We start from the raw sequence: 13,589 nt of genomic DNA, 5'->3' as shown, positions 1-13,589 counted from the left end.
AGAGTCAAGCTTTTATCAACATGAGATGCTTCTGCTCTACATATTCCTGGTGTCTCAGAGAACATCCTCCATCCAAACCTCTGGGAAGGAATGGCCACCTCCAAAAGCATTCTGGGCCATGTCCAGAGACACGCAGGTCCTACTTATCTGAGTCCTCTGATCTTCTTGATGAGATTAGATTAGCTGGAAAGTTGGATAAATGACAGATGTTCTGATTATTTTCCCTTGATATTAACCATGACAGTTCAGCTTCTCCCCTCAGAACGACATATCTCCATGCCTTTACAATTCAGGGGTTTTAGTGGGCTTGGGCCAAAGCATTTTGCCCATAGGACACCAGGAAGCAGGACATACCTTTTTGCACACAGAAAGCCAACAGGCTGCTTTAAAACTGTGACCAGGAATATGGAGAAGAGAAAAAGAGGGGAGCATCTTACATTGACAAAAGGTTCACAGGGCCAGTGGTTGAGGTAAAAGGTTCACAGGGCAAACGGTCTGAGAGGACTCCTGCCACCAGCCCAGATTCACATTAGGGGAAGTGGGGAGCATGAGGCACCTGGGTCTTGTGCCCACCGAAGAGGAGATTGTTCCCTGCCCCAAGCGGTACCCTGCCTAAAATGTATCCTCCTCTCTTTAGCCTGTCATGACCCAAAGATCCAAGGCACAACTTCAAAGACTGGAGTTCTGGAGTCTATCCCTTTCTTGGGCAAAAGACTCAGCAGATGCGGATCTGCAGTGGCTAAGGAAGGAGAGACGCACCGCTGCATCACCCAGCCTGGCACCTGAGCAGCCAAAACAGGTACACACTCATTTCCCCAAAGGCAGGAAGGAGGCAACGGGAAGAAGAAGAACAAGGGCTCCTGGTCATGGCCAAGCAACCCACCAAACATGGCCATACTCCCGTGCCTAAAGGACGCTGGCTTTTTAGAGCTGTGTTTGTTAGGTTTAACAACTGTCTTGACCTGTTTTCAGAGCATGCGTTCCCTGGCATCACTCTGCATTGCCCTGGAAGACCGTAAATGAACGTTCCCAGTAAACCCATTGCCACCCCTTCCTCTTTTCCTCAGAGGGCCACCTGATGCAAGACCTCCCCAACGCAAGCCTTGCAGACCTCTTGTGCGAAGTGTCTTTCCTAAACAAAGGTCCGAGACACATAATCCAGTTTGAGACCGCTTCAACTGCCCTGGCTCAGCGCTGCTGGGGAACCCTGGGAATTGTAGTTTTCTGCAGCCCCAGAGCTCTCTGACAGAGAAGGCTAGAATGGAGAAAAGGCGAAAGGAGGGAAAGAAGAAGAGAAAGGAGGTGATGAAAGTAAAGGGAGGGAGGAATGGAGGGAGGGAAAAAAGGTAAAAGAAGGGGAAGAGAAGGAAGGAAAGAGAGGGTAAAAAGTAAAGGAAAGAAGGGAGGGAGGGAGGAAAGGAAGGAAAGGAGGGAGGAAAGAAGTAAGGAGGGAAGAAGTAAAAGTGAAGGAAGTAAAGAAGGGGAAGAGGGAGGGAGGGTAAAAGAAAAGGAATGAGAGAAGGAAGGGGAGGAAAGAAATAAGGAAGGAAGGAGAGCAGAAAGGAGAGGGTAAAAGGGAATGAAGGGAAGAGAGGAGGGAGGGAGAAGGGGCCAAAGAAGCCAGGGAAGGATGGTTAAAAGGGAAGGAAGGGCCTGGAGCGGAGTCTGGGGCTGCCCTGCCGTCTGCCTCCTCCGGTGCCTGACCTTTGCGCGGGTGACCAGGTGCGTGGCGAGCTTGACGACGGCGAAGTTGCCCTTCCCGATGGTCCGCTCCACTTCGTAGTGGCCGATACGCGCCGGGCCCGGAAGGGCTCTCACGGCCAGGGACGACGACGACGAGGAGGAGGAGGAGGACGGGGGCGGCTGAGACTGAGGAGGCGGCTGCTGCTGAGACGGCGGCGGCGGCGGAGGGCTCTGCTGCGGGGCCGACGGAGGAGCCGAGGCTGCAGCAGCAGCAGCAGGAGGAGGAGGCGGCGGCTGAGAGGCGGACGGCGGGGCCTGGCGGGGGGCCGGAGGGGGGGCACCTGCCGCACTCACGCCGCTCCCTCCGCCGCCGCCGGCCGTGCCTCCTCCTCCTCCTGCCGCCGCCGCCGCCATCTTGTTCCGAGGGAGCCTCTGCCTCCTCCTCCGCCGCCGCTTCCTCCGGAGGCTCCTCCCCCTCCCGGGGCTGCAGCACCGCGTGAGCTCATCCGCACGGGGGCGGGGCCGCAGCCGGCGCCATGGCAACCGGAGGGGGAGGAGCCCGAAAGACGCGGCCCGTGACGCGCGATGACGTCACCGACGCCCGATTGGTCGGGAGCTTAGCGGAGGACGGCGCGCGCGAAGGGACAAACCTACCCGGAGCGAAGCGGGACAGCCAGTTCCTTTGGGTTTTGGAGCACCGCTCCCAGAATCCCTCGCCTGACTTGGCCACTCCGGGGCGCAGGGCATCCTGGGAGCTGCCATCTCAAAAGAAGCAGTCAAGTGGGGAGTCTAGGGCGGTTCTAAGGCCAGACTGTCATAGGGATCTCTTGCTCTCAGGGAAACACTGAGGAACACGTGGCCATCGGGAAACGTATGGGTCTCTAAGGGCAAGTGTTCCCCAATGGTTCCCTATGGGTTAACAATCCCCAATGATTCCCTATGGGCAAATATTCCCCAATGGTTCCCTATGGGTTAACAATCCCTAATGATTCCCTATGGGCAAGTATTCTCTAATGTTTCCCTATGAGTAAATAATAATAATAATAATAATAATAATAATAGGATTTATTTACATGCCGCCCCATCACTGGGAATCCGGGTGGCTTACAACAGAGGGGATAATAGATGGTTCCCTGCCCTCAGGCTTACAATCTAAAAGACACGACACAAAAGGAGAAGGGAATGGTGGGGAAATGCTTTCTGCAGGCTTTCCTATGGGCAAGTGTTTCCTATGAGTCTCTATGACCAAGTATTCTCCAGTGGTTCTCTATGGGCAAGTTTTTACCAATGGTCCTTTATGGCCAAGTATTCTCCAGTGGTTCTCTATGGGCAAGTACTGTCATTTATTTTAGTAGATTGGTGACCCATCATTAAAATCATGCGGTCTTCCCTGCTTCGCTTCCGATATCAGAAGGGATCTGATGCCTTTAGTGTATTTGGGCCACTTGCAGCTGCCTGCTGTGTCCCGTCAAGTCTTAAGGTGACCTCCATGGACCCCTTTTCTCCCCCCTTTTGCCTGTTAAAACAACCCAGAGGTGCCTGATCCAGAAGTAACAGCGACCTCAGCTGGCTTTGCGCAGTTAACACAAAGCCTTGGTTTGCTCATATATCAAAGGCTTTGAACATCGGTCCCAAAATGCAAGGAGTCACACAGCATCAGGTTTTTGTATAGACCACCGCTGGCAAGATGGGCAGAAGCAGGGTCCCTGTTGCAATCCCCCATTGCAACAGAGATTGCTCACACAGGGACTGCGAAGTCGAAGGCTTTCATGGCCGGCATCCATAGTTTTCCATGGGTTTTCTGGGCTACGAGGCCACGTTTTGGAAGAATGTATTCCTGATGTTTCGCCTGGATCTGTGGCTGGCATCTTCAGAGAGCCTCCATGCCAGCATTCTCCGAAGATGGCAGCCACAGATGCTGATGAAACGTCAGGAATAAACTCTTCTAGAACATGGCCACAGAGCCCCCAAAACCCACAGAAAACTATAGGGGTGTGACTGTCGGAAATCATAAGGCTTCATGGTTTCCAGACCCTTCACCATTTTGATTGCTTTCCCTTGGACACGCTCCACCTTCTCAACATCCTTTTTGAGTTCTGGTGCCCATAACTGGACACAATATTATTCCACGTTATTATCCCCTTCCCCACCACCGTTCCTTTCTCCTTTATGTCATGTCTTTTTAGATTGTAAGCCTGAGGGCAGGGAACCAGCTGATTAAAAAGATTGTATGTACAGCGCTGTGTAAATTTACCGTGCTATGTAAATAAAGCTTAATAATAATACAGGTGAGGCCTGACCAAAGCAGAATAGAGTGGCACTATTACTTCCCTTGATCTAGACACTATACTTCTATTGATGCAGCCTAGAACCACATTGGCCTTTTTGGGTTGTTGTCTGATGCAGCCTAGAATCGCGTTGGCCTTTTTAGCTGCCGCATAAACTTGTGCGGAGGGCAGGGAGACAACGGAAGGAGATCACCAGTGGGTGGCCAAAGAGTGCTTTCCAGAGTCCTGCTGAGCCACACTGAATTGTGGTTCCAGCAAGCCTTTCCTGGACTGCATGCAAAGCCAACAACTGCTCTGACGTGTCCACGTCCTTCGTGCTCCATTTTTACTCAACGAAGCTCCTTCATGCTCCATTTTTACTCAACGAAGCTCCTTCGTGCTCCATTTTTACTCAATGACCCTCCTTCGTGCTCCATTTTTACTCAATGAAGCTCCTTCGTGCTCCATTTTTACTCAGTGAAGCTCCTTCCTTCATCTCTGAGTCCTAAATATGCCCTTCAAGGAGCCCTGGGAGAACAAGGCATAGGTTTGATTGTTAGGTTTATTTCCTCGGCGTTTCCAAGATGAGCTCAGCTGCTTGTTGAGAGCTGCTTCCGTGAGGAAAGGAGAAAAGGCAGCAGCACAAGGGCCTTCAGCCTCCAGGGCAGAAGGAGGCAAAGAAAGGGAGCCTCGAAGCTTTGAGAGGGATCTGGAGGAGCTCAGTCCCTCTTCAGGAGATAAGAGATGAGCCGTCAGCTTAGCAGCGTAAACCTCTTACATTGGAGGAATTAGTACGGAGGGGACATGCCAGTTGAGAAAAGACGACGCAGTCTTAGAAAGGCAAATGGAAGGGGTAGCCATGAGTTGGAGGGAAGACATACTAATAATAATAATAATAAGCTTTATTTGTATACCGCTTTTCCGTGGACGATCAAAGCGGTTTCCAATATCAGATTAACAATACATAACACATCATGACTCTGCTTCTCTCCCCTCAAGATGGTGGTCGGGAGGAGACATATTCCAGAACCCACATCGCACTAACATTGGCTGCATCCACACTGGAGAAATAACCCGGTTTGGCACCTGGCTCAAGGCTATGGAATTCTGGGAGTTTGCTCTGCTCTGGGCCCACAACTCCAGCTCCCAGAATTCCATAGCCTTGAGCCAGGATGCTGAAAAGCGGTGCCAAACTGGGTTATTTCTCCAGTGTCGATGCAGCCAATGTTTTCACTGTAGTCAAGTCCATTCCGGCTTATGGCAGCCCATGGCAACGGTCTTCTTCTTGGTCAGGTTTATTCAGAGGAGGTCCTCCATTTCCTTCCTTCCTCTCAGGCTGGGAGTGTGGGGTTTGCTGAAGGCCCTCCAGTGGGTTTCCACGGCTGAGGAGGGATTCGAACCTTGGTCTCTGAGAGACCTAGCCCAGCCCTCGGAGAGAGAGGTGCCACATTGGCTCTTAGGCTTCAAACCGGCTCCATCATAGGGCTTTCCATCCTGCAAAGGTCAGGATCCTCTAGTGGGCAGGAGCTGCAGGCATCCGTCCTCTTTTTCCAGGACGCGTCCTACATTTTGTCCTGGAGGGATTTCAGAATGCCCTCCATTTTGAGCATGAATGGGGAGCATGGATTTAGACCTATAATAAGGGTTTTCAGCTTTGATTTGGGCAATGTCCTACATTTCCCTCCTGAATGCCCTGCATTCGTTTTCCTTTGTGAAAATTAAGAGAAGGGCGCCCTCGCCTCTCTTAGAAAAAAGGTTCAAAATGGCTGCCAAAGAAAAAAAATCCATGTTGCGCTGTGACGTCACAGCGTGGCGTCAGCGCCCAGCTCCGGTGACGTCACCGCCGCGCGCCCAGCCGTCGCTCTTGGTCCCTCCTCTATCAAAGATGGCGGCGGTTGGGGGGGTGGGGCAAGAGAAGAAAGAGAGGCAAGCAAAGCGCGGAGCGGAGGTTGTGTGGGCCCTCGGGCTCCCCGTAATCGGCCGAGCAGCGCCCTCTGGAGCAAGCGCCTGGGAACGGACCTCGCTGAAGGATGAGGTGGGCGGGACTTCCGCCAAGGGACGAAGGCGATTGGCTGGTTCGGGGGCCCTGCGGGAGGAAAGAGGCGGTGGCGCATGCGCAGTGCGGGGAAGGGGCTGCCTAAGGGGGAGGGGCGCGTCCGCCGGAGCGACGGAAAGCGAGCGAAGCGGTGGCGGACCGGAGCGCGATGGAGGCGCGGGGGGAACCCCAGTCGCCGTCAGCGTGAGTCCCGGGAACGGAGGGCGCCCTCCCCAAAGAGAGAAAGGCTCCAAAGACGAGGGGTCTCCATGGCAACGAGAGCCGAAAGAGGGGTCCCCGAGGAGGGAAGGGAAGGGAAAGTCCCCGGATCCCGCCTGAAGGGACGCCGCTGAAGGGCTTGGCAGGGCCCCGAGAGAGTGGGAAACGCTGTAGAAATAATAACCCGCATTGAGACCGCTTTAACGTCCTCAGTGCTAAGGAGCCCTGGGAATTGTAGTTTCCTGGAGCCAGAGCTGCCTCTGGCAGAGGAGGAGGAGGAATGCCTCACAGAACTACAGTTCCCAGGATGCCCTGGCGCTGAGCAGGTCTCAAATTGGGTTATTATTTCTGCAGTGTGTGATTTGGACCTGTGTCTGTTCTGCAGCAATTAATATAACAGACGTGCCGAATTTGCTTCCTCCGCAGGGACAGGATGAGCCAAGGGGACTCGAACCCAGCAGCGGTGCCACACGCGGCGGAAGACGTCCAGGGAGACGACAGGTGGATGTCGCAGGTGAGACAGAGACACACAGAGAGATGCCCAAACACCGCAGGTATATACGGCCCACATGGTCACCCCTGGATCTGTGTTGCTGAGACAAGGCCAGCCACCGTCTTTGGTCTGCCTCTGGCTATGTGGACCCCTCCAGACGTGGCTCTGCTCTCCTTCATTTCCCAACGGAACAACCGCTGTCACAGTCCTGAAAGCACTTTGGTCGTTGTGAAGGGAGGAAGAGAATGCTAGCCTCCATAACAACAACAGCAGCCCTGCACAAGGATTAGGCGAGATTACGCTTGTGTGTGTGATTAAGGACCAGAACTGGCGCGGTGTAAGGGTTTAAGCCTTGGACCACAACTCTGGAGACCAGGGTTCAGCTTTGGAAACCCACTGGGTGACTTTGGGCAAGCCTCGCGCTCTCAACCCAAGAGGAAACACAGGGGGACTTTGTTATCCGCAGGGGTTTGGTTCCAGGATCCTCCGTGGATAACAAAATCCGTAGATGCTCAAGCCCCATTAAATATAACGGCAGAGCAAAATGGTGTCCCTTAATATATAATGGAAAATCAAGGTTTGATATTTGGGGTGTATACTTTCTTTGGAATATTTTCAAGCCATGGATGCTTGAATCCATGGATAAAAAATCCATGGATAAGGAGGGCTGGCTGTATACCACAGAATCCTAGAGTTGGAAGAGACCCCAAAAAGGGCCATCCAGTCCAACCCCATCCTGCCATGCAGGAACTCTCAATCAAAGCGTCCCCATTGACAGATGGCCATCCAGCCTCTGTTTAAAGACCTCCAGGGAAGGAAGATCCACCACTCTCCGAGGAAGGAGTGTGTTCCACTGTGAAACAGCCCTTACTGTCAGGAAGGTCTTCCTAATGCTGAGGTGGAATCTCTTTTCTTGGAGCTTGCATCCATTGTTCTGGGTCCTGGTCTCTGGAGGAGCAGAAAACAAGCTTGCTCCCTCTGCAATATGACACCCCTTCAAATATTTAAATAGGGCTATCCTATCACCTTTTAACCTTCTCTTCTCCAGGCTAAACATCCCCAGCTCCCTGAGTCGTTCCTCATAGAGCATGGTTTCCAGACCCTTCATCATTTTAGTCTCCCTCCTTTGGACATGCTCCAGTTTCTCAATGTCTTTTTTGAACTGTGGTGCCCAGAACAGCAATAGCAAGTACATTTCTATACCGCTTATCAGTGCACTTAAGCACTCCCTAAGCAGTTTACAAAATGTAAGCTAATTGCCTCCAACAATCTGGGTACTCATTTTATCGACCTCAGGAGGATGGAGCCCTGAGTCGAAAGAGGCTGCAGTACAGGCATTTAACCCCTGTGCCACCAGGGCTCCTCCAAGCCATTGCTAAAGCTCCTTGGAATAAGTCTTGCCAAGAAAACCCCTTGATAGGTTCATATTAGGGTTGCCAGGAGTCAGAAACGACATGAACACACACAACAGCAGCAGCAGCAACAACAAAGTATGTCCAGTATCCCATACAGAGTAACGTCTCTTCAGCTCCACATTTCTGTCAAGATGATGCAGGAAAAGAAATAGCTTGTTCAGGAATGTCTCTGACTGTTAAACTAATCCTTAACATCCAGCCAGTATGGACAGCGCCAGAGGGAGGCACTGATGCTTAGGGAGGAATAGCTTTAATCTTCTCACTTCTCTCACTTTCCAGCATAACCGATTTGTCTTGGACTGCAAGGACAAGGAGCCTGATGTGCTGTTTGTGGGAGACTCCATGGTGCAGTTGCTACAGCAGTATGAGGTACTGAGAGGCTCATTGTGTCTGCCCATTTGCGTCACACCTTGGATATAATTGCAGGGAGTCTTTTTTAGCTGACATTGATAAATGGCTTAAGTATGCCTGTTTTTAACTGTTTTAAATTAGTTGAGTTGGTTTTATTGTACACTGCTTGAAATCTTTAGGTAAATTGAAGGGTATAAATATTTTAATAAATCCTTACATTTTAATAAATACTCATGTGTTGTATTCATTTATACATCCTCGCTACAAACATGTCCAGGACATTTTACAAAGCAAGCTTTAAACAATGAATGATAAATGAACAGAGTAAAATGGTTTCTGATTGAAGGTTAAAAGTATGAGAAACATATCTCACCTTTTTCTCAGAATTGGAAACTCAATGTGGTTGCAAGTAAAAACATGCAAAAAGGAGTATTTAATATTAAATACAAACATCGATAGGATTAAGAAGAGTTGAAGGTATCTGCTCCGCTTTTGTTTGCTTGGTTTGGTTCAGCACATTGTTTTCTCTCTACAGATATGGCGAGAACTCTTTTCACCTTTGCACGCACTGAATTTTGGAATTGGTGGGGACACAACGGGGCACGTTTTGTGGAGACTGAAGAATGGTGAACTGGAGAATATTAAGCCCAAGGTAAAACCTCTGTGTGTGAAAGAGAGAGGAGGGAGAGAGGGAGGGGAGATTCCCCTCTCTTCATGAGAATAGTTTGCTGAATATTGTTCCAACCCAAATATTACTGTGCTCTGGTTTGTTTGTTTGTTTTCCTTGTCTGTCTGTTGTCTTTGTTACATTTGTAGCCTGTGATCTATGTCTACCAAACAGAACTGTTGGGCTGCCCTTTGCTTTGAACAATTCTCTCACAAATCCCTAACGCACCATTATTTTCTTTTCCTTTGAAGCTATGTCATCCAGGAGTCATCCTGATTTCTTTCTCTTTCCTTTTCCCACTTTGCAGGTCATTGTTGTTTGGGTGGGAACAAATAACCACAGTAACACAGCGGAAGAAGTCACTGGTGGAGTAGAGGCCATTGTCAGGCTGATCAATACGCTGCAGCCCCAGGCCAAGATCATTGTGCTGGTATGCCTAGCTGTGGTCAGCAGCAAGTAGCACTATGGGGAATCTGTCTGTCTGTTTGTCTTGTACAAGCCCAGTGTGACCTGGGCAAGGGTACTACTCCCCCTTGCTCTCATCAGAGTGGTGGTCTGTTGCACAGAAAGCACTGGTGCTGTTAGAATTGTCTACAGGAAAATTGGTTTTAAAAGAACATGAGGGTAAAACAGGGGTTTTAAACTTTGACTATTTTATCCTTGCACGGGAAGACCAAATGTTTCCAAAGTTTTCTCTCTGCTGCCGGAGAAAATAAAATGTAACGTATTTCTGGAAACACTGGTTTTTGTGGGTTTTTAAAATATTTATGTGCAAAAAAATCTTGTGTATCTCTACACAGAATATTTTCCCCCAAAATTGCAGGATGAGCAGAATTTTTGCTTCTGTGTTGTGCTTCCCAAATGGGTTTTCTGAAGCACCAGGAAGCCAGTTTTTCAGCCATGAAATGAATAATGGTAAATAGTCCTTCCATCTCTCAAGAAGGACCAGCAGAATTCTCCAAGGGGAACTCGCTGGGTGGTCCTAAGAGCAGATGGAGAACAAAAAAGTTCCAGCCCATCTTAAAAATTAGGCAGGAGGACAGCAGGTCCTTGCTTGTACTGGAGGAAGTGGGTGGCCTGAGCAAAAACAAGTGACAGTGATGATGATGAAGAGTGGCTTCCTTAGCTGCAGGTGCTTCCAAGGTGGGCTTCCTGGAGGCCTGCCAGAACCAGAGCTAACATGCTTTTATTCTCTTTCTCATTTAAGGGCCTGCTGCCACGCGGTGAGAAACCAAACCCCCTGCGGCAGAAGAATGCCAAGGTGAACCTGCTCCTGAAAACCTTGCTGCCCAAACTCACCAACGTCCAGCTGCTGGATGTGGATGCGGGCTTCGTTCACTCAGATGGCACCATCTCCTGCCACGACATGTTTGATTTCCTGCACCTAACGGGGCCTGGCTATGCCAAGATCTGCAAACCCCTCCATGAACTGATCATGCAGCTGCTGGAGGAGACCCCTGAAGAAAAGCAGGCAACCCTAGCCTGACCCCCGCAGTGTTGGCGGCACCCAGCTCCATCAGCACAATCCTCCTTCCCCAGGCACTACAGAATCCTCCGTACTCCAAGCGCTTTCCATTCTCGAATCTTACTGGATCTTGTGTTTAGCACTGGCAAGGGGAAGGGAGGGGGGCTGGCAAGGCAGAAGGTGGGGCAGCCAGTCAGAGAGAGCCGCCTGGGTGGGTGGTCTTAGTTGCAGGAAAAGGATGTTGTTGTTGTTGTTGTTTTACTTTTAAAGTTATTTTTCTTGTTTACAGCCCAAACGCACCTGCCCTCCTCCCTCGCTCCTGTCCAGCTATCACTCTGCTGGTCCTCCATTCTCCAGGCTGCACTCACATTCCACTCCCTGAACTGAAAAGTAGCTGCTTTTTTCAAAGATGGAATTGTTTGGAGAGGTTTTTATACTTTATTGGGGTTGAGGTTTTGTTTTGTTTTTTGTTTTAAGTGATACTAGCTGCTTTCTGGCTTTTGGCAGAAACACACACACATACATACAGGCACACCAGGATGCAGCTACATGCAACCATTTCTGATCTGTGAAAAATTACATCTTAAGCAAGGGAAGTCATTTAACACTGCCTGCTTTTTGTCTCTCTAGCATCATGAATGTCACTGCCTTGCTGGGATGTGGGAGGGGAGGGGGCTGTCCACTTAAGCATCCTGGTAGACTCTGCCTCCCCAACCCACCCACCCACCCCCCACCCCCATGGTTGTGTGCCCAGCTTTTCAAAGTCTACAGCGAGCCATTCCCACCAGGCTAAAACTGACACCTCTGCTCACTGTACTGTCTGGTGCTGTGGAATGCTTTTTGGAGCTGCTTGTGTACTTTTTATTTTAGAAGAAGCAAATGACTGTTACTTCCCCTCCCCTTCCCCCATAAAATTATCATCTACATTCATCTCTCTTTCTACAAAGCCTGAAGCAGGCTGAAGCTTTATGAATTCCAAGGTGTATATTTTCTATGTTGCGTCTGTCGTGTACAAGCATTTTATTAAAGCAGGCAAGGCCGCTGGCAGTGAAGCTAAGGGTCCAGGCTGTTCCCTCTGCCGAGCGTCTGCTTCGTCTCTCACAGAGGGACCCCTTGAGGAGTGTGGCCTGTTTGCAGGGACCGGGATGACTAGAGCTTTTTATAAAGGGACCAGGGATATAAAGCCTTAATTCATGCCTGGGTGGATCTGAGAGAGATTTTTCCCTCTGAAGGAAAGAACTCTTTCAGATCTTTGTGGCAGTAGTGGGAGGGTCCCCACTCTCCAACACAAGCTTTCGCAAGCAACGGTGCCTCCTTGGTGGCTTACTTTTCATGGAGCGAGCAATCCAGCCAAGTCGCCTACCTAAAAACTTGGCGGATTCAGTCATCGCACAAATGTGTGCTTTTCTACACATGTGCATGGTGGTTTGTCTATGGGATGATTCTTTTTTCCTTGCTCTTGGGCTTTAGCATAGTACGAGAGGGTTATTCATAGCAAATAGACTCCCTGGTCAGCCCCACCTGATGCTTTCAAAGTCCATTGTTGGTTTGCATTCCTCTTTTCCTCTGGTGTAACCTTGTTCTTGTGGATTTTCTCCAGGAAAGAAAGGCCAAGCAGTCCAAAAAGTATAAGGCTGTTGCTGCTGCCCAGGCAGTTCCCTAGAGAGGAGCTGTACTTGCAAGAAGCAGAGCCTGGTGCAAATGCTGGCTCAGGCCTGGGAACCACGTCTGAGCTGGCCAGCCCTTAGGCAGCCTTGCCAGGGACAGCTGTGTCGCTCGCCTGGAATGACCAGCTTTGTTGGGAAAGGTAACACTGACTTAATGCATATTTAAATACCTCTGTGGTGTTTCTTCTGCACTAGAGAAGCAGCCACACTTGTGGAAACCAGCACTGTGTTGGTTCCAGAAGATCTCTCCCTCCCCAGAGCCAAAGGCTGTGGAGATTTCAGCTGGGACAGGCAGGAGCATTCACCAGCGGGCCCTGTGGTTTCTAGCTTCATGAACGGGCAGCGAGTTAGCTGTTTCTCTCAGCATCTTGGGCCTTTCATTTGGCCATTTCCCTTGCAGGAATGGGGTTCCTCCCTAAAGGAGGATGGGCATTTTCCTGCCTTGGCTCATGAGGAGGGATTCTTGGTGTCCACATGGCTGGAAAAGGCCAGAGCGTTCTCCCCCTGCCCACCCCTCCATTCTGACCACTTCCACCACTTACGGTTTTTCTTTCAAAAGCCATCCCATTTGCGCCTGCAAGTGCCAGCGTCTTGCCCCTTAGCGTACCCAAATAGCGGTCCTGATCCTGGGAGGCACTGAGAACTTTTACTCGGTCGGCTCTCGTGCTTCCAGGAGCACTGCCTGTTTATATATAACTGGCTTCCTCTTGGGCTTTTACTTGGAATCTCTCTCTTATCTAATCTCATTGCTGTTTACAGTTGTGTGCTGCAACCCAGAATCTTTTGTCTGTCCTGTGATGTATGAGCATTGCCAATTTTATATTTATTGCAGCAAAAGGAGGGGGGGGGAGTGTGAAAGCAATGGTTAAGGAATGTTGTCTCTCTTGTAAATGTGTGTGTGGCAGTAATGGGGGGGAGGGAGGGATCCTGGGGCTGGGGGAGAGGATTTGGGGGGGCTGGCGGGGGACACTGGCTCACAAGGGAGCCTTGCTTTGGAGCAGCTGGAAGAGGGAGGTTGCCTGGCCCCCCTCCTGCCCTATTTGGGCAACTGACTGGACCGTCCACTCCACCGCCCGCCAAAAAAGGATGGTTCTGCTTGGGAAAAATGGCATTGATGAGTGGTAGAGCTCACTGTTTAGTGCATATTTCAATATAAATGTATATGTTTCACCAACCGCTTCTTGTGAATGTCTCTCATGCGTTGGTGGGAGGGGGGGAATGGACAATATGGGGAGGCTGCTTGGACCTTCACTGGAAGGCTATTCCTGGACTGTATCTCCACCTGCCTTTCAGAAATTGGGCAGCCCAGAGGTGGGCATGAGGAGGG

General features: G+C 50.4%; 2 protein-coding genes across 7 annotated transcripts in view; one reads left to right on the top strand and one right to left on the bottom strand.

Moving 5' to 3' along the window:
- SIK3 (SIK family kinase 3) overlaps positions 1 to 2,060 on the bottom strand; it is a 69,580-nt gene extending 67,520 nt beyond the window's left edge. For 3 of the 6 annotated variants that reach the window (XM_042477110.1, XM_042477109.1, XM_042477114.1), the window contains exon 1: positions 1,705 to 2,059. The gene's annotated coding sequence lies outside the window, so the exon portion shown is untranslated. Of the gene's footprint in view, positions 1 to 1,704 lie in introns of all 6 variants that reach the window. The other 3 variants (XM_042477113.1, XM_042477115.1, XM_042477111.1) reach the window with 2 other exon arrangements.
- Positions 2,061 to 6,042: 3,982 nt separating this feature from the next.
- PAFAH1B2 (platelet activating factor acetylhydrolase 1b catalytic subunit 2) lies at positions 6,043 to 11,525 on the top strand. The gene is made up of 6 exons (XM_042476002.1): positions 6,043 to 6,189; positions 6,631 to 6,718; positions 8,392 to 8,481; positions 8,999 to 9,115; positions 9,438 to 9,560; positions 10,338 to 11,525. Exons 1-6 carry the CDS (start codon positions 6,155 to 6,157, stop codon positions 10,614 to 10,616), a joined length of 732 nt encoding a protein of 243 aa, XP_042331936.1. The 5' UTR covers positions 6,043 to 6,154; the 3' UTR covers positions 10,617 to 11,525.
- The last annotated feature ends 2,064 nt before the right edge of the window (positions 11,526 to 13,589 follow it).

Source organism: Sceloporus undulatus, chromosome 6 (genome assembly GCF_019175285.1).
Source record: "Sceloporus undulatus isolate JIND9_A2432 ecotype Alabama chromosome 6, SceUnd_v1.1, whole genome shotgun sequence".
NCBI classification, from domain to species: domain Eukaryota; kingdom Metazoa; phylum Chordata; class Lepidosauria; order Squamata; family Phrynosomatidae; genus Sceloporus; species Sceloporus undulatus.
This window is presented reverse-complemented; position numbering and strand designations above follow the sequence as displayed.